The 23,205-nt window shown below is 45.4% G+C and overlaps 1 protein-coding gene across 1 annotated transcript in view; it reads left to right on the top strand.

Annotated features, from left to right (window-relative positions):
• LOC125019887 (collagen alpha-1(XIV) chain) overlaps positions 1 to 23,205 on the top strand; it is a 124,010-nt gene that overhangs the window by 366 nt on the left and 100,439 nt on the right. The window contains exons 2-5 of the mRNA XM_047604922.1: positions 652 to 766; positions 6,697 to 6,813; positions 15,674 to 15,817; positions 17,754 to 17,834. Of these exons, the coding sequence (XP_047460878.1) occupies positions 685 to 766; positions 6,697 to 6,813; positions 15,674 to 15,817; positions 17,754 to 17,834 (424 nt within the window). The 5' untranslated portion in view covers positions 652 to 684. The remainder of the gene's footprint in view (positions 1 to 651; positions 767 to 6,696; positions 6,814 to 15,673; positions 15,818 to 17,753; positions 17,835 to 23,205) is intronic.

The raw sequence follows: 23,205 nt of genomic DNA, 5'->3' as shown, positions 1-23,205 counted from the left end.
CCTCCTCCTCAGTCTGAGCTGGAGGAGGTGAAGACGTGTCTCCAGATGTGACAGATGATGGTGAAGCAGAGCTGCTTTCAGTCCTCGTGTCCTGTTTGCTGGACTCAGGTCTGGTCTGGAGACGTCTGTCTGCAGATAATGTGATGAAATGTGATTTCATTAGAGGAGGAGGACGTAAGGTGAAACATCTGGAGGAGCTGCAGGTGGTTTATGATTCACGTGTAGAAGGTTTAATCAGAGCTGCACTTGTTTCAGTTTCACTGCGGCTGCTGGACTTTAAAGCTGAAACTTTTTGTTGAATGTGCTTTTATTTACTCTAAGATGAAATAGTTTGACTCGTGCACGTCTGCAGGAATGTGAACGCAGCTTAAATGGCCGAGCTTTTAACGGTGGCTGACTGGTGTCGGCCTGCAGAGGGTTTGCTTGGAGGTGGAGATGGTTTATGAATGTAACAGAAGAAAGTTTTCATCTGTAAAAAGCCAGAGCTCAGATGTGAGTGATCTAACGCTGGTCGGCCCTCGGGAGATTTTCTGTCTTGTAAAAACTCTACGCGCAGACTTTGATTCCAGCTGCAGCCGCGTGTCAGCTTCAGATTTCATTTAGTAAGTGATTTTTCACGTTTCACGAAATCGATATCATTTCTATCCTCAGGTGTGTGGTGACCTCTGGTCTGCTGGTGTCAGGATGCAGGTCCCGGTTAAGATGAGTCTCTTCCTGCTGAGCTTCGCTCTCATCTCCGTGTTCCCTGAGACGGCGCGAGGACAAGGTGAGTAACCACGTGGTCTTCAGGGCCAGTCAGAGGTTCACCACACGGCCCCGACGTGGCTCAACCTTTCTTTTAGAGGAGCGTCACTCATGGTGCTCCCTCCACCTTCAAACCCTCTGCTCCTCTCTGACTCTGACTCTGCCTCTGACTCTGACTCTGACTCTGACTCTGCCTCTGACTCTGACTCTGACTCGCTGCCTCCTCTCTGAGTCCAGGTTTCACTGGTTGTTCAGGAGACTTTTCTGCTACGCTGGTAACCTGGATCCTGCAGCTCCGAGGACAAACAGCAGAGTCTGCAGGAGGAGGGAGGATGGAGGGAGGGGAAGGGAGGATGGAGGGAGGATGGAGGGGGACGGGGGGGGGGTTCTGCACCAGGGCCAAACAAAGCTATAAACAAACCCAGTGTCTCTTGGTTTCCACGACGCTGCAGCTAGAAGGTGATTAGCGCGCTGGTGAACCTCGGTGCGGTCCCGTCCTGTCGGGGGGACACGGGGCAGGGGGGGTGGGGGGGGTGGGGGGTGGGGGGTGGAGGGGGTGAGGTGAGGCGGTGAGGCGGTGAGGGGGGGGGTGTCTTCTCACCCTGCAGCAGGTTTCATTCCGAACCCTCAGTTTCTCTGTGACTGTTGATGTGCAGCTTTGCTCTGAAGAATTTCATATCACTTATTCATGATGCTTCTTCCCCCAAGTGTCTGTCAAAGGGAAAAAAGCCTCGATGCCAAACACAGAAAACCTGTTTCACCGTGTGATAACGCTGTGTTCACTCTGAGATATACACTATTTATTTAGTCCTTCAATCTAAAAAACATGAGGCCTGCGTGAAGGAATGCATTAACTTTCTAGTGAGAGCCGTTCATCTGGATCACAGTCTGAAATCTGATCCGTTACAAAGTGTTTATAAAGACCAGAAGCAGCCACGCCTTCATTTCATACATTACACAGGTGTTTACATCTGAAATATGGTGGAACGTTGCAGAGTGTAGTGATAAGAGACGCTCGGTTTCCTCCTGTTCTGCAGCAGCTCTGGGTCTGTGCCGTTATTCCGCCTGTTTGCTCTGACGTTTATTGTCCTGCTCCTCTGTTTGTTTCCTGTCGTCAGCCTGAGCTTCAGCCTGTTTAACTTATTCACAGTTAATTGTTAACCTCGCTCATTACCTCATTAGAGGGAGGCGAGTCTCCTTAACACCATTACCATAATTACACTCCAACACCTCGCCGAGACCATCCCGCCCAGAATGCAAATGATGGCTTGATATTCCAGGAGCGTCTTAAACGAGCTGCTCTGGGTGAGTTGTATTTATCTGATGCAGCTCAGAAGCAGTTTCTGTTTCCAGTCTGAATGTTTGGCTGTGGCATCGAGAAAATAAAAATAAAAAATGCAATTAAGCTGCGCCCCAGCGCTTTCTGTGTTGGCTCAGCTCTCAGAGGCTGAAGTGAAACCAAACCAAAGCGTCCTGACGCCGAGTCAGAACACGGGCTCACGGCTCTGCACCAGACCATAATAGTAGTCTGGAGGTGTAGAAGGTCAGCGTGCGAGCTGATTAGTGAGAGGTTAGCTCAGTGTCACCGTGCTGCTGCAGAATACAGCGTGTTGTAGCAGCGCGCTCTGTTTTCTCTGTTTAATCCAGACTGGATGTTATTTCTCATGCAGTGTGCGCTGAGAACTTTTAAAAACCTCAATAATAATGAAAAAAAGAAAAGCAAAACTTCCTTCTCTCCATCGTAAACTGTAAAAAGTGAAGCCAAAGCATGTGCATGTGCAGGGGGAGCATGTGGAGCTCCCCCTAGTGGCGGCCTGCTGCAGTGCAGGTCACATAAGCTCCGCCCTCCCATCATAATTAAGTTAATTAAGTTAAAGGTTCTCTAGCTCCAAATACTCATTTATGCGACAAACACTCTATTTGTTCTTAAAATTTATGACGTTATTGCACATTTCATATCATTCCATATTCTAAACCTCAAACTGACATAATCGTTTTCACTGTAGTGCAGATAGTGGTGTTTTTGATCCTAAATCATATGTTTTTCAATAAGTCTTTTTGTGTAGGAGGTCATTCCCAGCTTTAAATAAGATTCTGTGTCTCTGATTAAGTCCTGACGTATAACTGGCCCATAAATTCCCTGAAGCCTGAGGAGACGTCGTCGTTCTTCCTCCTCGTCATTTTATTTGTGTGGCTGGTGTTTGAGTAAACTCTGGATTACTGTAATTATGCCACGGTTTATGGAGAGAATCCAGCGGCGTCCGAGGGCCGAGGCTGTCGCTCTCCAGAGTCAAAGAAGTGTCACGCTTGAGTAAATCACGGCCACATGTCGAATGTTCCAGGTATTCTGGGAAAATGAGTCAATGCATTTAGTCACAGGACATTTTTCTGACCTTTCTGTGGTTGAGGTTTGGATGTTAAAGGGTTAATTTATCTGCACCGTTAATGAAGAGCTGGAACCAGATGATTCTAGAAAGAAGAAGAATATGTCACATGAATGAGCTCAGGAACATGACTGCGTGTGCATGGACGTGTTCATCCCAGTGTCGCGCTGAGGACAGTTTCCAGGTTCAGGCCAGACTGAAGTGAAAGCAGCCTCGGCCTCAGCCTCGGCCTCAGCCTCAGGATTCCCCGGCCCCCGGTCCCGGTCCCGGCCCCGGCCCCCGGTGGTCCGATGGTCCGGCCTCGGTACAGCGGTGACCCAGGAACAGCTCTGCGAGTTACGAGCAGCTTGGAGAGCTTCCACCCAGAAGCTGCCTGATAACGCGTCGGATCAGGTGGAGCTGAGGCAGAAACGATCTGTGAGCACGAACTTTCACCTAAAACAGCCCAGAGACGTGAAGCGGAGACGCTCTCCTCCGTCTCTTTGTCAGCTGCTCCAGCCACAGAAACGTGGATGAAGGCTGTAATTTGGTAATTACTTACTTGGTCGTGTCTTAAATTACTCTGGAGCTCAACACACGCCTCAGAATTCCTGTTGAAGTGGTGGAAGGTGAAAGGGGGATGAGGGCCGTGGTTTCTTCTCCTGCAGGAACAGTATCTGCAGTTTATCTGGAGCTCCGGGAATGTGGTCAAATGTCAGTGCTGCTCTGTGGCTCTTTTCCAGGTCACAACGTTTCCCAGTTTTAGGAGCAGAAGTGAAATCTGTGAGAAAGAGAAGATTTAAAACCAAGTGCTCAACCTTCCGTCATCATGTGACGGTTTGGACTTGACTCTGGAGGACGAAGGACAGTCGTCATGTAGCACCAGGCTGATCCACGTCCTCACTACGGAGCTGATGAAACTTTGCTCCTTTCAATCCAAACACAACTTGTGCAGAGATGAAGATGTTTCCCAGGAACCAGGACGACCAGGGAGCAGACTGGTGGATCCTGATCTGTGATGATCTACGGACGCTGAAATGCTGCGTGTTGCATCTTTAAGAGCGTCTCTGAGGGACTTTGAGGCGTCCCAGAGCTCAGCGTCGTCCCTTCACGTCCTAGAGGAAGAGGTTCGCTCTGAGTGCACAACGTCCATGGAAGATAGAAGAGAAGGAAGCTGATGCTGCCGAGTACTTTTATTTTCACCAGGCTGCTTCATTCACGGTTCAAACATTCAGTCTGTTTATTGTCACATGCACAATGAAAATAATGAGAACTCAAAATAAAGACGCTTTAAAAAAGCAGCAGGAGAAATCTGAACCACATCAGCTCCATGAGCAACAGTTTGTTTTTGTCAGAGAAGATCTGTGTGTGTGTGTGTGTGTGTGTGTGTGTGTGTGTGTGTGTGTGTGTGTGTGTGTGTGTGATGCTGTTTCTTAAAAAGTCTGAGAAATAAAGAATAAAAATAATCAAAAAGCACCAAATCTCTACGGGATCAGATGCACCGAGACTTTTCTGTGCAAACACCAGAACGCGCTCGTTTCAAACACACACACACACACACATGTGGATGCACACAGTCCTGCTACACAACAAACAGAAATCAGCGCGTCGTCCGACCGTTTGGGATTCGAGCCGCCCTCTCCAGACGAGAGAAGGTCCTTTTGTTTCCGCCCCCTGAAACCCCCAGCAGCCCCCAGCCTCGGCCCCAGGTTGGTGAGATACTTGCTACAGTCTCCATTGTGTGTGTGTTTGTCTATAAATATATTTGCCTGCTGGTGGAATCAGGATTATCCTCTCTTCTTTGCATACCTACACGAGTAGTTTGGTGCACAGGGAGGCGGTTCACTCCGAACGCTGCAGAGCCGCTGGGTGACGGCTCTTATCAGGCACTAAGCTCTGCACCGTGGAGGGAGAAACAGGAAACACTTTCTCCTCAGACCGAAGTCACAACTAAACGTGTTATTGTTTGCATCAGGCGTTCGTAGCCTCCTCTCCTCTTCTTTCTAACATGTGGTCATCTGTAGATGCTTCTGCTCAGTGGAAGTGATTCAAACTAAAAACCTGTAAAACTCTGTGTGCAGCAGTGACAGCAGAGGAGCAGATACCTGGTCATTAAAACGCGCCTGCAGCAAATTATTTACTGACGGGAGAGTGAGTTTTATTTATGATTAACGTTAACCAGATTTATGTGACATGATCAATAAAAAGATGATCAGCCACAACATTATGACCACTGACAGGAGAATAAATAAGATTAAAACAAATCCTGTGATAAATCATTGGTGTTCATTCATGTGGATGTTACTTAGACATATCACACCCACCTAGACCAGACCAGACCCCCCGCCCCAGAAGGCCCATGTCCCTGCAGACCTACACAGACTGAGGAAGGTGGTCATAATGTTGTGGCTCTATTAGATTAGAGCATCAGGACTTTGCGTGTCCACGTCACATCTGGAGAGAAACAGGAAGAAGGTGGATGTGTGTGAAGTTGGTCGTTCTGGGTGAACCGCTCCTCACACCACACATCAATCAGTCACCGTGTAGGTATTTAAAGACGCCGCCTCACCTCATGACGAGGACACAAACGCCAGCAGTTTGTGGGTTTCATATTTTTATTTGGTCTTTTTCTTTTCTTTTCTTTTTTATAAGTGAGTAAATTTGGTGGAATGTGCTTCTCGTGGATACGTGTTTATTATCTGGGTTTGGCTCTGCAGGTGTGTAAATTCCAGGTGTTGTGGTTGTTGACCCTGTGAATGTGGTTCTCTGGCGTCTCCTCCTTCTCCCCCTCCTCCCCCGCCGTGTTAACCCGTTGACTGTTGTCAGGGTTTGTGTGGATCCAGTGGAAAACTTTTCCCTCTTGTTTCCTTCTCGTCGTTCTTCTCCTTCCAGTCTTGTTCTCTCCTTTATTTTCTGTCGTCCTCCTCTCACCCTCTGATGAATTTCAAAGCCACGAGAAAATGAAAGGAGAGGGAAAATGAGATGGGGAGGGGGGAGGAGGGGGCCAGGGGGGGGGATGATGGGGACAGATGAGGAGAAAGTGATTGTAGGAGACAGATAGAGAGGTGGTAGTAATCAGGATGAGAGGCGGCGGCGGCGCTTTGATGCAGACGGCGAGAGGAGCTCAGACCTGTCGTACCCCACAGAGATGGAACAATGGCGGCGAGGAGGAGGAGGAGGGGGAGGGGGGAGGAGGGAGGAGGAGGCGGGGGGGAGGAGGTGGAGGAGGGGGAGGAGGTGGAGGAGGAGGGGGAGGAGGAGAATGGGACTATTTTTTTTAACGAGACATCAGTGTGAGCGTCTCTCTGATGCGTATCCTCCTCTCGGATGAGATACAGTTCATCCCTCTTTCTGTTTTTCTTTCTTCTGTTTTCTCACTGGTTTAAAAACACAGATGGACGGAGTTCAAAGACCCTTAAACGGGACGAACCTGAACTCCCTCCACTGTCACGTCTCCTCCAATATTAACAGCTGAATATTGGAGGTGTGGATGGTGCATGAGGAGGGACATTCATTCATTCATTCATTCAGACATTTCCATACATCATCAGTGAGTTCTCCTGTTTAACTTCCTGACTTCTCTCTGCAGTTGCGACGCCGCGGAGGTTTCGAGCCAACGTCCTGAGCCCTAAGAAGCTGGAGGTGTCGTGGAAAGAGCCCAAAGGAGAGTTCGAGAGCTACAAAGTCATTTACACCACGAGGCCGGGTGAGAACGTTTCCTTCCTCTTCTTCTCTTCATCAGGGACACGTTTAGCAAACAGACCGATGTGGTTCTGGTGGGTTCTGTTCCATGATCTGTGGGACTCCTGGTTCTTCAGTCCAGTCCAAACTTCTTTCCTTGGAGCGCCCCCTTCTGGTTTCTAAGCCCGTACACAAACAGACGCACCATCGGGCCTGGAACGGTTCCATCTGTACATGAAACATGTTCAGAGCTTAAAGTCAAAAACAAAAACCCTGAGGCTGAATGTTTCAAGTTAATTAATTCATTAATTTGCAACTTTTTTTTTCAGTTTATACAAAAGTAACTGTAGATCATATTCTTAAATCTACTCTACTAAATTTTCATCCTAACATTTAATATTAGCTGTTATTATTTTTTTTAAACTATTTTTAAGTCCTTTGTTTGCAGTTAGGACACATTCTCCTGGATTCATACATTTACTCAGCCGTTGTTTACATGGAAAAATCTAATTACTGCCTTAATCCAACTTTAACTGGACAACAAGCGCATGTAAACACTTTAATCCCCATCTGATCACCTGATTGGAAACTGATTTTCTCCGCCATGTATACTCTTTAACTGGACTTTAACTGGCGTATGACACTGGAAGAAAAACCTCCTAGAACACTGGTCACAGAGGAAGTAGGGAAACAGAGCCGGTAGAAGAACCACCTGAGGGATAGCGCCATCTATCTGCACCAGAAGTAGCGCTCAGATATGTACGAGATTAATAATCTGAACTATTCTCCATCTGGTTGATGCTGGTCTGGTCTGAAGGTCTCTTGTTTATTATATGACGTCATAGATCAACCAGAAAGGAGACGTATTAACGTGGTATTAACCCACTGAAAAGACACGTATCGCCACCTAGTGTGGAGGAGGAGGACATGTTCCAGTCAGTTTTCTCCACATGTAAAATGGGACAAAGACCACATCCAGAATGTTGAGTTTGGAGCAGAGCTCCGTTAACATGTGCATGTAAACACACTGAGTTACTGCAGTGGCAGAATGTCGGCTGTTCGTGTTACAGGTCAACTCTGAGGAGAAATAATAAGTGTCACCGTTTGCTGTACATTAAAATATGTGCAGCAGTTATTTATTTTTATTTTTTGGAAGCAGTAATTCCTGAGTCTGACGACTCGGAGCTCATTTTCTCAGAGTTCTCAAGATAAATCTTTCAATTAACATTTGAGTTTCCATCAAACTCAGTTTTCATAGAAACAAAGCGTCTAAAGATCAGAGGGAAGAAGGAAATCAAACCAAACCTCCTCTGAGGCGTGTGGAGGTGGTTCAGACACCGTAGTGATGTAGAGTTCAGAGCTGAGCTCCTGCTCCGTCCTGCCTGGTGTCCAGTGCTTTCCTGGACGCTCTGTGACAGACGGTTTGTGACCATCAGAGATTAGTGCAGGAATATGTTCTTAAAGAACGTTCCTCCATTGGCCCCTCACACAGAGCGACGCTGTGTTTTCACAAATCATCTTAACTACGTCGTGTTTGTCTTTTTCTGCTCAGGCAAATATTCTAGTTATGCACAGAGGAGAGTCTCTTCCCCCCGAGGGAGAACAAATCAAGCTTTTTATGTGGTATTCACACAACGCTGGTTCATAATTCACTCTACAGAGACAGACAGAGACAGACGCGTAATACAGGCCCTCATGTAACAGAGCCTAAACTATTTAGATTTACTACAATAATGATAGAAACTACTTTTATGTGTCAGTTTATTTCTGAGCACATTTAAAAAGCACAAGCGTCAAACTTATTCAGAGTTTATTCAAGACAAAAACTAAACAAACGAAGAGGAAACTAAATAACAAACACTGATTAAAATACAATAAACCGATCAGATCTGAGACTGAATTAAAGCCAAGGAATGGAAATAAGTGTAAAGAATGGATTTGAAATCAGGTAGTGAGCTTCAGCTTGTTCCTGGGTCGACCTGTGGTCTGCAAAAACAGCATCACTAGAAAGAAGCAGAATATTCTTATAATCAATCAAATCGTCTTATATTGAGAAAATAATAATGAGTTAAGCTTCTTTTTGCTTGACTCTCGTCTCTGACACAATATAAGACGTGTTTCTTTTTTTGCAGTGTGCAGACCTGAAAGGGACCTTAAAGGGACCTTAAAGGGACCTGGTGGTTGATGAACTAAGACAAAGCCAGGCAATAAAACCTAGATTAGAAAGACAGCGTGTCCTCTGGGAGGGACTTTCCTGAACGAGGGGCCCGAGCAGAGCGAAGGCTGGGGCCCCTTCAGGGACTGATGTTAGAAAACGGTAGAAGACGAGGATCTCTGCTGGAGGATCTCAGGTGGAGGTTAGACTCCAGGGAATTTACAGAATCAGAGCAGTAGGAGGGAAACGCTGACATACTCTACAATTAAGTTAATTAGTTTAACATCAAGCAGAAAAACAAACTACTGAGGAGCTGCTGTAGTGAAGTAGCTTCATCTCCTCACAGTTAGGTTTTCATTTCAACACATGACCGTCATCATGTGTAATGGTGTAACAGGACTGCTCATGTGTGGTAGAGATAGAAGAATGTCTGACTCTTCTGAGTCTGCTAATGCTGCTAGCCTGCTAGCCTGCTAGCGTGAAGCCAGGTGTGCCTAATAAAGTGGCTGTACCTGTGGGGCTGCAGCATCACGTCATCCTGCTGTTGGATGAGTAGCTTTTCTTTAAAGAAGTTCTCCCCGTGGCCCAGACTGTAATCAGAGTCATAAAGAGACGAGTTCCTGAGCTGCTCTGTGATCATGTGCATGAGGCACGCCGCTCTATGTTTTTATTGCTCCGTTCGCGCTAGCTGTGTGGATGCAGAGCCGTGAGCCAGAGATGCGTTTGTGAGCAGAGCTGCTTGTTCCGCGTGAGGTCGACCACCGTGTAGGAAGATCTGACAGCTTCTGTTCACAGAACGTCCTGGAAGCTCAGGACGTGGGGATATTTTTAGAGCTGGTGACCGGCCCCCGTTCACCTCTGAGTCAGACACTATAATACCTGAACACACACCGACCAGCCACAACATTATGACCACCAACAGGAGACCAGAATAACATTTAAACCATGTGTTCTGCTGTTAAACGTCTGGACATGTAGCCCCCACCCAGACCAGACCAGACCAGACCAGACCAGACCAGACCAGACCAGGTCAGGTCAGGTACCGTGTCCTCGCTACATTAGCTTTGACAGCTCTGTTTGTGCACACGTGATGTCGACCAATAACTACGGTGAAGGACGTGTGGTTTATTTAAGATCAGACGAGGTAAAAGTTTTCTCCTTTCAGGAGCGACTGAATGTGTCTCGTGTTCTCTGTGAAAGGCATCAGGCTGCAGGGAGGTGTTTTATTGCAGAGGGAGGAGGTGCAGCTGCTAGCGCTGCTTTTTAAAAGCGTCTTCTGTTCTCGTTACTGTCGTCGTGATGGAAGTTTTCAAGAATTCACGTTGTAAAGGAGGAGTGGAACATTTAAAAACAAAGGTCCCGGGAGGTAAAGAGTGAGAGGCCCGTGGGTTTGAGGAGATACAGTTAAATTTCACCCCAGCATCTCACAGACACGTGTGGCCGGGTTTTTATGATGAGAACCGGTTCAGTCATCGGCACCGTTCCTGGTTCCTGCAGCTACTGTAGAGAGATGTCAGACAAAACATCTGATCCTCTTCATTTACTCTCATTTAAACCTGATCATATTCATTCATAAACAGACGACTGGTCAGACATAGATTATCAGAGATAAATCAATATGAGGTCAAACCGTTAATCTCAAATAACATCTTATTAGAATTAGAATTAGAATTAGCTGCCTTGGTTTGTCTTGCAGTGAGAAGTATACAGAGAAATAAAGAGTAAAGAGTGGACTGTGTAGAGGATGAATGATGAGATAAAATAAAATAGAACAAGAAAATACCAGTATTGGCATAAAAAGTACTGAATCAAGTCTGAACTCTGAGTTTAAAATGATGCACAAACATTCAGGTTAAGATCCAGACCAGGAAGTTTTCATTTTGTTTTTTTTTTGCTACGGGCTCATACATTATATTGAGTTCATGAGCACAGACTGGAAGTTAGAAGCTCTGAACATGTTCTAAGACGTGTTTCTATCAGGCTGCTCTGACGTTTAGCCTCGTTGAACGTGAAGCTGTTGAGCTACGTAGACGCAGCAGTAATAGTTCTTCCTTTCTCCTCTAAAGACCTGGGAGTCACACCTGCACTGAATCTGATGGAATCCTGAATGGATGAAGATGAGTGATGTGTGAGGACTTTTCCCTCCAGACGGTCTCAGACTTTTCTTATTTACCTCTGGACGTAGTGATCCAGCGTGGCCTGGAGTCTGGGGGTGGGGGGGGCTGTTTGATCACAGTAATGGAGAAAATGTCAGATAAGGTGCAGCGAGCAGGAGGAGACGAGGCAGGAATATAAAATGTAGGAGTCACCGGAGGGAAGGATGGAGGAGGAGGAGGGAGGGGATGGGGGGGTCTCTTTCTGAGCTCTGTGTTAATCACAACTGTGACTGTTTGTGTTAAAAAGCTTCACTGACGTTTTCCCACAATCTCCCAGATATTCAAATACTTCTGACATTTTCATCCCCCCCCCCCCCAATCTCTAGTCTAGTCAGACGTGCCCGCACACATACGACGTGTTGCCTTCGGGTACCTTTAGAAGAATCCGATTCAGAAAGTAAATGAAGAAGTTATTCTTGACTAGATCAAGATGCTGCTGATGAAGAGAAACGTCCTCTGAGCTCTGTCATTTACTTCCAGATGCCTCTGAAAAAAAAATAAATAAAATAAAATTAGATCTGAGGATAAATCCTCTTTGGTTTGTGACAGCTTCAGTAGATTTATTGATCCCTGCTGGAACATTTGCTCTGGAGCAACAGTGACAGTGGAAGAAGGGAGGCAGGAGGAGGGAGGACAAACCAAGAACCAGCCCTTTGCTTTCATGAGGACTCTTAGACTAATAAGGAAGCAGAAACCTGCAGCATTTCACTAGGATTAGTTACTGAATCCATATTTTTTATTAGATTTCTTATGATACATTTCTCTCGTCTTCTTGGTTTACTGTTTGCTCTCTTTGGCCTTTGCTCTGCTTGTTGCTGCGTGGATGAGCTGCCGTCCCCTCAGGTGTTAATAAAGCTTAATCTTTACTCTGCTCGGTTCCTGGAGCCAGAGGCCTCCTCCTCCTCCTCCTCCTCCTCCTCCTCCTCCTCCTCCTCCTCCTGATCGCTCTCTTCTCTGGGCACTGAGGAAGGGTTTTCAGACTGAGCTGCAGACATTTTCACATGTTTTGTGACTGTAACATGAAGTCATTAGAGAATCCAGAGAGGTACGGGGCCTGTGTCAACGCCTCACATGTTCATAGGTCGTCTACAAAACCATCTTCGTCCCAACTTGTTACTTATTGAGATATTGAGGCTTTAGTAGAGACAGATTGACTGGCTTCTCCTGTCAGGGGTCATAATGTTGTGGCAGATCGGTTTATATCATGCATAGGAAGAAACAACAGGGATGGAATAGATGAAAAAGTGAAATCTTACTGGAGGTGGATGTGTCTGTAGCCGACTGAAAAGATGAGTTTCACTTTAACGAGATCTTTAGGATCAAATGAAACGAGTCAAACTGTGACTTCATGCAGGTGTTATGACCAACCCGCCATCGTCCTGATGGTTATAGGGGAAACACGGCTTTCAAGAAATCTCTCACCACGCCCCGTTTATTCTAGTGACATAGTAGCTTAATAACCTCTGAATAATTCGTTTATTTTTTATTAAGGTTTAAAACTCTGCATAATTAAGGGCATTCCTGCTTTGAGTGACACGTAGCGGAGAGTTAGGTGGGCGGGTCTGACAACCCTCCATGTCCGTTTTTGGAGTATTCCAAATGTGGGCGGAGTAAAGCTCATCCAACATGGCGACCACAGGCTCCCCCACTTCTGGCTTCACTTTCGAGGCTCAGAATACAGCGAGTGATGTCATGATGTCCATAGTATAAACCGTCAGTGATTTCAATGCATTGCTGTCGTCTGCTGTATAGTTCCTGGTCTCAGCGCCCCCTAATGGACAAGTTTGGAATAGGTGTAAATTATATTGAAAAAAAAAGCTAAAGTTGTAGTTAAAGTTTTCCCCGTAGTTTTTGCCCTTTGTAGATTAATCCCTCAGGCCGTGTGTTTGACTCTCCGGGTTTAGACGAGTCACTAACATTAGATGACACTTTCTGTCCAGAGTTAGCATGTTCTCCCTGCAGCCTCCTCCCACAGGACAGACACATGCTTGTTAAGTTAATTCATTCATCAGAGTGTTTCTGTGTAAACCCTGTAATTGAGTGTCGACCTGATGACGTGCCAGAGGCAGATAGCAGCCCTGCATCCCTCTGGAGGATCAACGGTCACAGATAATGAATGAATGAATTTCAAACGGCATCAGTTTCCTGTGGTTTATGAAACCTTATGTGGATTCTCCCTCTCCATGGTTCCTTGTTAGAGCCTTTCACAGTCACAGAGTGGAACGGCATGAAGGTTCTGGGTTTGAAAGGTTCATGTTCTCCTGCATCCAGATGCTTCCTCCCACGGTCCTTGTTAGGTTTGCTCGGTTTGTTCGGTTTTAATTGGTGCCTCCTAATTGGCTTCTAGGTGTGCATGTGAGTGTGAGCAGCTGGTTGTCTTTCTGTGTTAGTGTTAGTGACCTGTCCAGGCTGCTGGGATCAGCTCCAGTCCCCTAGCAACCCTCTAGACGACAGTGAAGGATGGATGGATGGATCACGTCAGAGGTGGCCCTAAGTTTCAGATGAATCATAAAAATCAGAACTGGTTTTATTTAAACCTGGTTTTATTTTATTTTTCCCACCCTGTCTCAACGTGTTGGAGAACCAGGGAATAAAGCTGTTTACATGTTCACACACTGGGCAGAGCTGCAAACCTGCCTTTTACTGGTTTGTTTCAGCCCGATTCTTCTGTCCTGTATTCTGTGATTCACTTGCAGATGAATTTTGAGCCTTGATGTGAGTCAGAAGTCAAACTGTCAAAGTGTTCCAGGGAGCACAATGCAGCCGGTTGTATCAACTTGCCCTTCTATATGCTGCACAAGCACGTTCTGGGGATACTTGTCAGTACTAGACCTCATCGCATCCAGCGCTCTGTACATTTTAGAAGGAGCTGAAACCTGGATCAGAGGAGGAGAGTAGATGCTATGTGTTGCTGCATGCTCTCAGGTCGGCCCAACGTTCGGTTCATTCTCAGGAAAAAACGTCACTTTGACTCAAAGATGAACCGGCTGGAATTTGGTTCTGTTTCTCTGTGAGCGCCAATCACATGTGGAGTTTATCAAGTTACTGTCGCCAGGATACACAAACAATAGCAATTCATGGGTCCATTCCTTAGACCAGGGGTGGCAAACATACGGCCCGCGGGCCAAAACTGCCCCAAAAAAGGGTCCAAAGGAAGGAAGGAACGCCACGGGTGGAGCTCCTATTAAAGTAGAGCCAAAGCATGTGGAGCTCCCCCTGGTGGCTGGTGGCTAATATATTGCTGATGTTTGTTCAAGAATCCGTTTATCTGAGAAATTTTTGTTTTTAGACGCTATAAAAACAGGATGTGACATTGTGATGATTGACAGTTGCCAGTAACAACCGCTCCTTGAAGCAAATGCACGCAATAATAGGAAAAAAAACAATAAGTTCAATGCCAGATGGAGGGCGATACGAGTGGGAGGAAGTGGTGATTATTGTTATTATCATCCATTATTTCTACAGTTTATGATCCATTCTCATAGAAAACCACTAAAAACTTAGTTTTTACAAGTAAAACTTGTAAATGCTTGCCAACATTAGCACGTCTGCTATCGTTTCCTGGTTCGTCTCCATGTTACATCAAGCTTTGGTTTCTTTAACCTAACAACAGTAGCAGATTTTACAGATATGTCCAACATGTTTTATATCTAAAAGATGAGTTAACGTCTGAAGGAGTTCCTTCTTTACGGTTCCTCCCAAATAGTTTTAAAGAAGCTGCCTTGTGTTGCTCCTCCTTTCTACCTTTTGTTGTTTTTACGTTCTTTTCCCTTTCAGCTCCTCTCAGACTAAGTTTGTCGGTGTCTATACTGATCCACGTGTTGTTTTAGAGCTGTCAGCAGTTCACAGAGCAGAAGTCAGTCAGAATAACATTTCCATCCCGATAACTCAGCTCTTAAAACACTTGACTCTCGGCGGGCGGACGCTAACGTCTGCTGTCTGCAGATAAAATAAGTTCCTCTGTCTGAGGTTGGATTTGCTCCCCATTGTTCTTTCTGCTGCTGGAAACGACTTCAAGGAGCATCTGGTCTGAGTTTATGTCTAAATAATTACATGCAGATGAAGCGATTGTCTCTGAGGAGAGGACACCACGCCACGTCCATTATTGTGAAACACGTATTTCTAATTGGAGCTCAAGGGATGTGATTAAAGGCTGGAGATGTTTGAAGCAGAAGCACGGTCGAATATTCCTCCAACTAAACCGATCAGCCACAACATTGTGACCGCTCACCCTGATTTATCACATTGATGGAAACACTGCTGAACAGATTGAAAGTAAATTGGAATCCTAAAGGCACAGCTCCCAGATATGTAATATTTGCTCATTTTATGTGGTTATGCAGAAATGTAGGAAATTCAGAAGGATGCAAACACTTTAAAGCTGCTCTATGTAAATGCCTTAATTGCCCATATTTATAGCTTATAAGTTTCAGCATCGTTGCCTAACGAGTCACATATTAAACATCCTGAACCAGAGGTACAGGTTCAGACTGGACCAGGACTCAAACCAGCATCGGTTTCCTCCCGTCTGATCATCCTAACTGGTTTCTTTGCTTTTCTTTGCTCTGGACCAGGTGGAGAGCAGAAGGTGGTTCCAGTTTCAAAGCAGGATGCAAAGCTGATCATTGAAGACTTTGACTCGTCTAAGGAGTACAGGTTTAAGATCTTTGCGCTCGGCGGGGGGAAGGAAAGCAAACCTCTTCAGGCCAAACATGAAGGTAAGAGTCAAAGCCGGCGGCCATGTTGAATCAGCTGATGACTGTGTGACCAGATTGCACCTCCGGCTCCAATCAGTGATGTCACAGCGGGTGTTTTTCCATCAACTTTGATTGGTAGAATACCTGCTGTGACATCACTGATTGGGGTGTGGCCTCAAGAGGTGGAAGCCTGAAAGTCCCCGGACTTTAATCCTGAGCTCGTCTTTTGTTGGCGCCGTGTTTGCCTCTCGCTGTGTTTCCGGAGGCAGCATCCCGCCTCGTCTCCCTGTCGTGGTTGTGAATGCAGAAATACTCGCCGTGTTTGCTTTGTCTCGGCCGCTGACATTCAGCCACGGCCGGTGTTTACTCGTCACGCTGAGCTTCAGGAGAACACGGAGCTGTTGAAAGACATTCTGAACTCGTGTCGTCACGTCGGGGAGGAGAAGCTCTTTGACTCAAGTCTCTGGCTTCAGTGCTCACTCATGTTTTACTTCATGAAATCCCCGGCGTCATCCACACATTTACACTTGGACACAGGCTCTAAATCAGCTTCATCAGAGATGAGGACAAGTATTAAAACCTGATGAAGTCTGATCTGTTTAACACCATCTGTTGGATCTGTTTCTTTTCCACCACAGAGAAGCTCAGTTCTGGTCAGAATCAGAGTCTGGGATTTATTATGAGACGTGTTTCGACCAGTTCAGAGAAAATAAAATACCTCAACTGGAACCTCCTCCAACCAATCAGGGCCACCAGGTCTGTGACATTCATAATCCCTTCAATTGTTTTTTTAGTAGTGGACTCTTGACAACTCCCCGCCCACACAGAGAGACTCTTCATGAGAAACCTTTCATGGCAGCACTGCACAGCATCAGCCACAACATTATGACCACTAACAGGCGAAGAGAATAATGTTAAAACCATCCTGTGGTGATTCAGTCTCTGCTGGTAAACGTTCGAACCTGGTTTTCATCTAAAACTAAACTAAAAACAAAAAGACATGAAGAACATCAGCAGGCGTTGACCTGGCCTCCAGATTCACTGGATCCCAAACTGATCCAGTATCTGTGGGATGATCCACAGAGGCCCCTCCCCTCAAAGACCCCCCTCAGAAGGTCCATGTCCGTTCTCCCTTGTCACCACAACCTGGAGACTTACACACTATGAGGAAGGTTGATTCCAGACACATGCTAAAGTGCAGACGTGGAGACATGTTGTTCTAAAGTGGAGAGCGTTGGTGTTGATTGGTTCAGAGCCCGAGGACCTTTAATCACTCTGTGTCTAATTGATCAGAGTTTGTAGATGTTCCTTCTTTCAATTGCTGCCACTTGGCTTGTTTCTTACTTTAAAGCTTAACACCACTCATTTAATTAGTCACCAGAGTTTCTCTCCTTCTGATTCTATTCTTGGTAACTAAGATTCACTTTAGTTTTCAGTGTTTTCTTGTGTTTTCTTTTTTTCTGTTTGATTCATTAACACTTTAAAACCGAATGGATTGTTGGCCGTCCGTTAAAGCTCATGGTTTTTGAATAACCGTAACTCACAGTGGTTTGTGCTACTGACAAAATTCAAAGTGTGGCTGAACACTGGGAAGTTGTGCTTTTGTCTGGAAGACCTTCGTGACATCTCAATTCATTTTTACCACCAAACTACTCAGTCTTCCTGGGTCTCCCTGGTCTTGTGTCATCATTACCGTAATGCAGTGTTTCTCAGTTCCGCTCTTTGGGATCCGCTGCCCTGCATGTTTGCGATGTTTCCCTTCTCCAACACACCTGATTCAAATGAATGGCTCCTTATCAGGCCACTGCAGAGCCTGGATCAGGTCTGGTGGAGGAGGGCAGTGGCTCCCGAGGACTCGAACTGAGAAACATTGCTGTAATGGCAGCTTTTTTTTTTTTACCAGAAAGCACAACTTCAACCTCATTAATATATATATTTTGTGTGTTATTTCTTCCAGCTCAGCAGTCGGGTTCTGAAATGACTCAGCCCCAAACGAGACCGAGCGGCGCCAAGTCTGAGAACAACGAGATCTCTGAAGGTAAGATCCTCGTCAGGAAGACGAGAGGCAAAAAACATGGCGGATGGAAGCGATGAAACCTGAAAGACTGAAGCAGCTGCAGACCGTAAGTCCACCGTCACCAAGACTCTGTCTGGAAAACGTCCGCCGGTCTACAAGGTCGGCTTTGGAGAGAGTTTTATAACCAGAAAGAGGAGATTTTTATGAAGATTCTAAAGGGATGTGACAGACGCCAACGCAGGCAGCCATCATCTCCCGACAACAAAACAGAGCAATGATGCAACACTCTCCGGTGGGTGGAGGCTGACGAGGCCTGGGATCGTTGCAGGATGGAAACGATTCACCTCCTAAACCCAGCTCAGGCTGCTCTTCTGCTCGGCCTTTTTAAAACCAAACTCTTCCCATAATGTCCTGATGATCGCCCACGTTTGACCACATAACGACCTGTGAGTGTAATATTTTCACTCTGGGCCTCATTCCCGAGGAGATGGAAGAAAATCTAATGAAATGGCCCAGAAAACAAAAAAAAAAAAGAAAGAGTTGGAGGGCGAGTCTGCAGTGATCAGGAAATGAGCTGAGAGATGGGAACGGTAAACAAGCCAATTAGATTGTGAGAGTGGTTGAAAGCTCAGGCAGATGGAAACCACCAGGTACCCGGCTCACGCTACCAACCACGCAATCTGCCGCCTTACTGGCATTTCCATTCAGACTCAATTTACACCCGATGTCAGGCTCATTTCTCTCAATATGATAAAGGTTTTATGTAAATATCAGCAGATAAAATCCAGCCCAGGACATTTTCCTTTCAATAAACACCCCTGTTGAACAGCTCCTGCAGGAAATTTGGCTCCGAACATTTCTTTCCTTTGCAGCACTTTTGAAAATGTGTGAGTGCTGTTCTGTTTGGAGGCTGTTGTGTCGCTGATGTTTCTCATCATGGGCGTCTCACAGCCTCTTTGACGAATCCTCACAGCGGGATGAAGACTTGACATTTTAAATTTAGTTTATTCTTTCTTTGGTTCGTCTAGGTCTGTTGCAGCTCATTTATTTTACGTCTGTTTGCTGCCGCGTCGTTGCCGCAGCAGCTCAAATCTCATTTCAATGAAATTATACAGAACACGAGCTCTCACCTCGTCACTGAATTCTTTGCAAAAGACGAGGTGGCCCCGAGGCGGTTTGATGCTCCGGTCGTTTTTCTTTCCTCCAGATGGAAGAAACTGTACAATCCTACATTTCTCCCGTTTCCTGGGGTCATTTTAATCCTGGCTGGGGTTTAATGCAATTATAGATTTTCTCAGAGCTGTGTAACTGGGGTTGGAGTGTGGCGCCATCAGACTTGAGATTAGAGAAAGAATAAAGAATTAACTGAAGCAAATGTACGAGGACTTGAGGAGGAGAAGGTTTTTCTATAACACGAAACTTTGTGCATCCACACTCTGCTCTGATGTTTAAGCTTCAACCGAACATCAAATGTTTTAAAACCGGAGCGCGAGGACCGAAAGGGAACCGATCCAAAACGCTGAGATAATCACAGCCTGCAGCTCCCACAAATGCTCCTGTTCTGACTCATTACTGCTGCCGGCCTGTTTTTGTTCTTTCTGCATCTTTCACTCTCATTAGATCTTAAAGTCTAACTTTAATTCATGTACGTTTATGGATTTAAACCTGACGGGTCAGACGTTTTCTCGTGTTATCAAGGAGATCCTTGGTCTGCAGCAATGTTCACCAGTTGATGGTTTTAATATTGTGGCTGATGAGTATATATAGAGTTCTTTAATAACTCATAACGGAGTTCTTGTGAGTGAACTCCTTCCTGTTCCTGTTTGTTTGTTTCCTCTCTCTGTCTCCTCCACGTTAACTCGGTTATAAATATTCTCTGAAGGAGCAGGAGCTGTCACTGGAGGAGGTTCAGGCCATTAGTAGAAGCCCTCACTGGGACCAACATAGAAACAGCTGGTGAAGACTGACCGTTATCAGGAACATTTTAAACTAAAGAAAGTAGTAGAAGTAGAAGTATCAGTGAGTGCAGTTCATCTAATGTCCACTAGAGGCTGACTCCGATGATGAGTCTGTCTCCGCAGACGTCCACATTTAAATGTCCAACTTTCAGGGATGTAACGATAAACTTTCAGATACTGGGTTAACGTCACAGTTTGTTTTTAACAGAATCGGCGTGAAGACAAATTATGACTAAAAGAGAAAAAAGAACAACGATGATAACAAATCCACATCAAAATAACTAAATGAATAATGGAAATGAACCCAGGAAGACCAATATATGTTGTTCAAGTGAACTCAAAACTAGACTTCGCCCTCTGCTGTTTAAACAGGGCATTGCGGTTCATTTTTCATCTCAGCTGTATTGATTTTAAACTGTATCGCGAATCATTGTTACATAAATAATCGTGTTTGCAGGCTCGTACTAAAACTAAAATGCTAATGTGTCCGTTCATGATGAGTTTTGACAGAATTAAGGGACGTAGCTTCTTTGTTTCGCTGGTGGTTGTCCTAGCAGGTGGCTAACTGTCTTTAGCCTCAGCTCCACACAGCGTATTTTACATTAGCTGAGATTTAGCTGCAGACAAACAAACATGCAGACGACCAGAGACCCACTCTTTCAGCCGTCTCTTTCTGAGACATATTGTTGACATTGTTCCATCTTTTAATCCAGAGTCTGTCCACGTCCTACGTCCTACCCATCCTACACACTATACATGAACCAGTGGGCTGTTTAATTCATGCTCCGAGTCAGTGAAGTCCTGGACATGAATGGACCTAATTCATACTGTACATAGTGTCAGTACATAGTGTTCGTCCTCGCTGCTCTAACTAGCCCCAGGCTAACGGGGACAGATGGGAGAGACAGGAGCTGGACCGCCGTCCTCCTCCAGCTCTGCTATCTCTGTTTGAACAGTTTTCTGTCGTCCGTCTCTTTTTCTCATCACTCTCCTCGTTCCCTGGTCTTTTGCCACCTCTTGGCTTCGTTCCTCATTCTGTCCCCGTTCTCCTTCTTCTGTTGCCATGATACCCGAACTAGCTTAACATTTAGAGAAAGAACACACTTTCCACCTGGATGAGAAGACAAACGCTGATGCTCAGGTTTATTTACAGGTGCAGTGTTTAATTGTAAAGAGGCGTCGAGGGTATTTTTGATAGAGATCATGATAATTCAAAGTGTATGGATTCATTTTTGGTCGTCTCCTTCCTCCGTCTTTTTCTCTGCGTCTGATTTTTCCGTGCCGACACTCCTCTCCTTGCCCACACTTGCTGAATACCACAGCTATAGCCTCACAGGCCCGTTGTTGGGCTGCTGCCTCGCTGCTGATCAGACCCTTTTAACAGCTGCCATGCTGTCAGTCTGGAGGCTGGCAGCCTGTTTGTCCGTCTGTGTTGTTGTTCTGTCCGTCTGTTGTTACTGCAGGTCTCCGGTCGGTGCACACAGGACACATCTATCTGTCTCACACACGTCTCACGCTCTGCAGTTTAAATACCTGAAGCCTTAAAGAACAAGCTCTTTGACAGAAGACGACTCGTTTAATTAATCGCAGTGGATTCCAGTGGTGATGCGGTTTGTGGTTTTGAAACATTTCCTTGTGACGGGTTGAAAGAAACAAAGATGTTAGTTTAAGATAAGATAAGATAAGATAATCCTTTATTTATCCCACGGTGGGGAAATCTGCAGCAGCAGACAGTTTAAAGAACAGAGCAGACAGGAGACAAAAAAAAAGAAGTAAACATTAAACAAGTGCAGAAAAATAGAGAATGAACTGCTGTAGGAGTCAGATTTGGTTACAACCTTTCCGCCTGTTCTCTGATCGTCATGGTGTGAATTAAAGATGAGGAAACACTTCTCCACAGACTGACACCAGGTTCTAATATTATGCTAACGCATGTCTGGCAGAAGGAGGAACCCAGATGCTCAGATGTTCTGCAGCGTTAGATCCATAAGGAGTAAATAGATGTTTAACACTGATGTAATGTAAGTGACAAAGCTGCAACGCGCTGAATTCAGAGGCAACGTCCAGCTATGGATTCTTATATAGACACTCGATGGACGATAGTTTCCTCTTTTTACATCACTAAATATAATGGAGCTTAAAAGTTTTTGTGCCCTTAGACTTTTCTGCTTGACTCAAAACGTTATCATATAAATGAAACAGAAATATTAAACCAGCGTCACGTATCATTTGAGAGAAACTGGGTCATGGAGGAAAACAAGGAGCCCAAGAACACCAGTGGTTCTCCAGAAGAACCAGATGAATGTTTAGTAACAAGTCAAAGTCCTGACCTTCATCCAGTAGAAATGTTGGAGCATCAGCTGATGAGAGGAAACCACCAACATCTCACACTGAACTGGTTCTGATCTGAGGAATCAGATTCCTGCTGCAGACACTGATCAGCAGGAAGTTCAGTCTAGACTATGTCTTACATTTAGTTTGGAATCAGTCATTTTAAAAATGATCTTGGCCTAATGTTTTTATGTAGCAGCTCGTGTCTCTCTGGTGTCTCCAGCTTATCTGTTGATGAGCTGAATTCTCCCGCGGCCTGTCCTCCATCGTGTGATGGATGTGGAGGGTAATCTGACACGAGAGCTCTATAACTCATCTGATCTGTCTCTCGGAGCAGTCAGGTGGCATCCACAGGTGTCAGCACATACATATCTGCTCCACTCCTCACTATCAGTGCACGTTATTCATTCAACCTCACCATTAAAACGGGAACTTGTTGCACGAGGTTTCACCATCGTCCAATAAAGGAGGAAAAAAAACACCGTCACTTGTATTTGTTTTAATTATGAATCATAAAACAACCCAAATATATATCGACCTGTACACAACATTTTGCTTTGAAGTTTTAAGTGCGACAGAACTTTGTGCAGCAGTTTGTTTAATATTCAGGTTAATAAGAGCGTAAGATTCAAAAGATTTGAATAATTGATGAAGTTAGTGTTTCTGTGCCATGTGCATGAATTAGAGTGATGATTTTGTCCTCCGTTCGTTGGCTCACTCACTGCAAGTGTTTAGACAATGAGGTCTAAAGTTGGTCCGTCTACTACAAGTGCTGCTGGAGTCTTGACCTTTCTGCTGTTTATTTTCCTCCTCCGTGCCCCTCGGTGGCTGGAAATAAGAAAATCTTAAGTCCAGACCATAACACACCTGAATCCAGTCTGCTTTACTGAACTGACCTGTTTTCTGTCTTTTGTAATAGTTCAAATGTGTAAACGTTTTAAGTTATTTTGAGCGGTTTTAAAGGACCAGTGTGCAGGATTTAGTGACATCTGGTGGTGAGGTTATAGATCACAAGATCCGGTGCCATCTAAGGAAGGATGCGGCTCAGATTTTATCTGATACCGGAGCCAAACTGGTTCTTTTGAAACGGTGCATTAAGGAAT

The sequence above is a fragment of the Mugil cephalus genome, chromosome 14 (genome assembly GCF_022458985.1).
Source record: "Mugil cephalus isolate CIBA_MC_2020 chromosome 14, CIBA_Mcephalus_1.1, whole genome shotgun sequence".
Taxonomy (NCBI): Eukaryota; Metazoa; Chordata; class Actinopteri; order Mugiliformes; family Mugilidae; genus Mugil; species Mugil cephalus.
The sequence above is the reverse complement of the archived record's forward strand: the minus strand, read 5'-3'. Positions and strand labels throughout refer to the sequence as shown.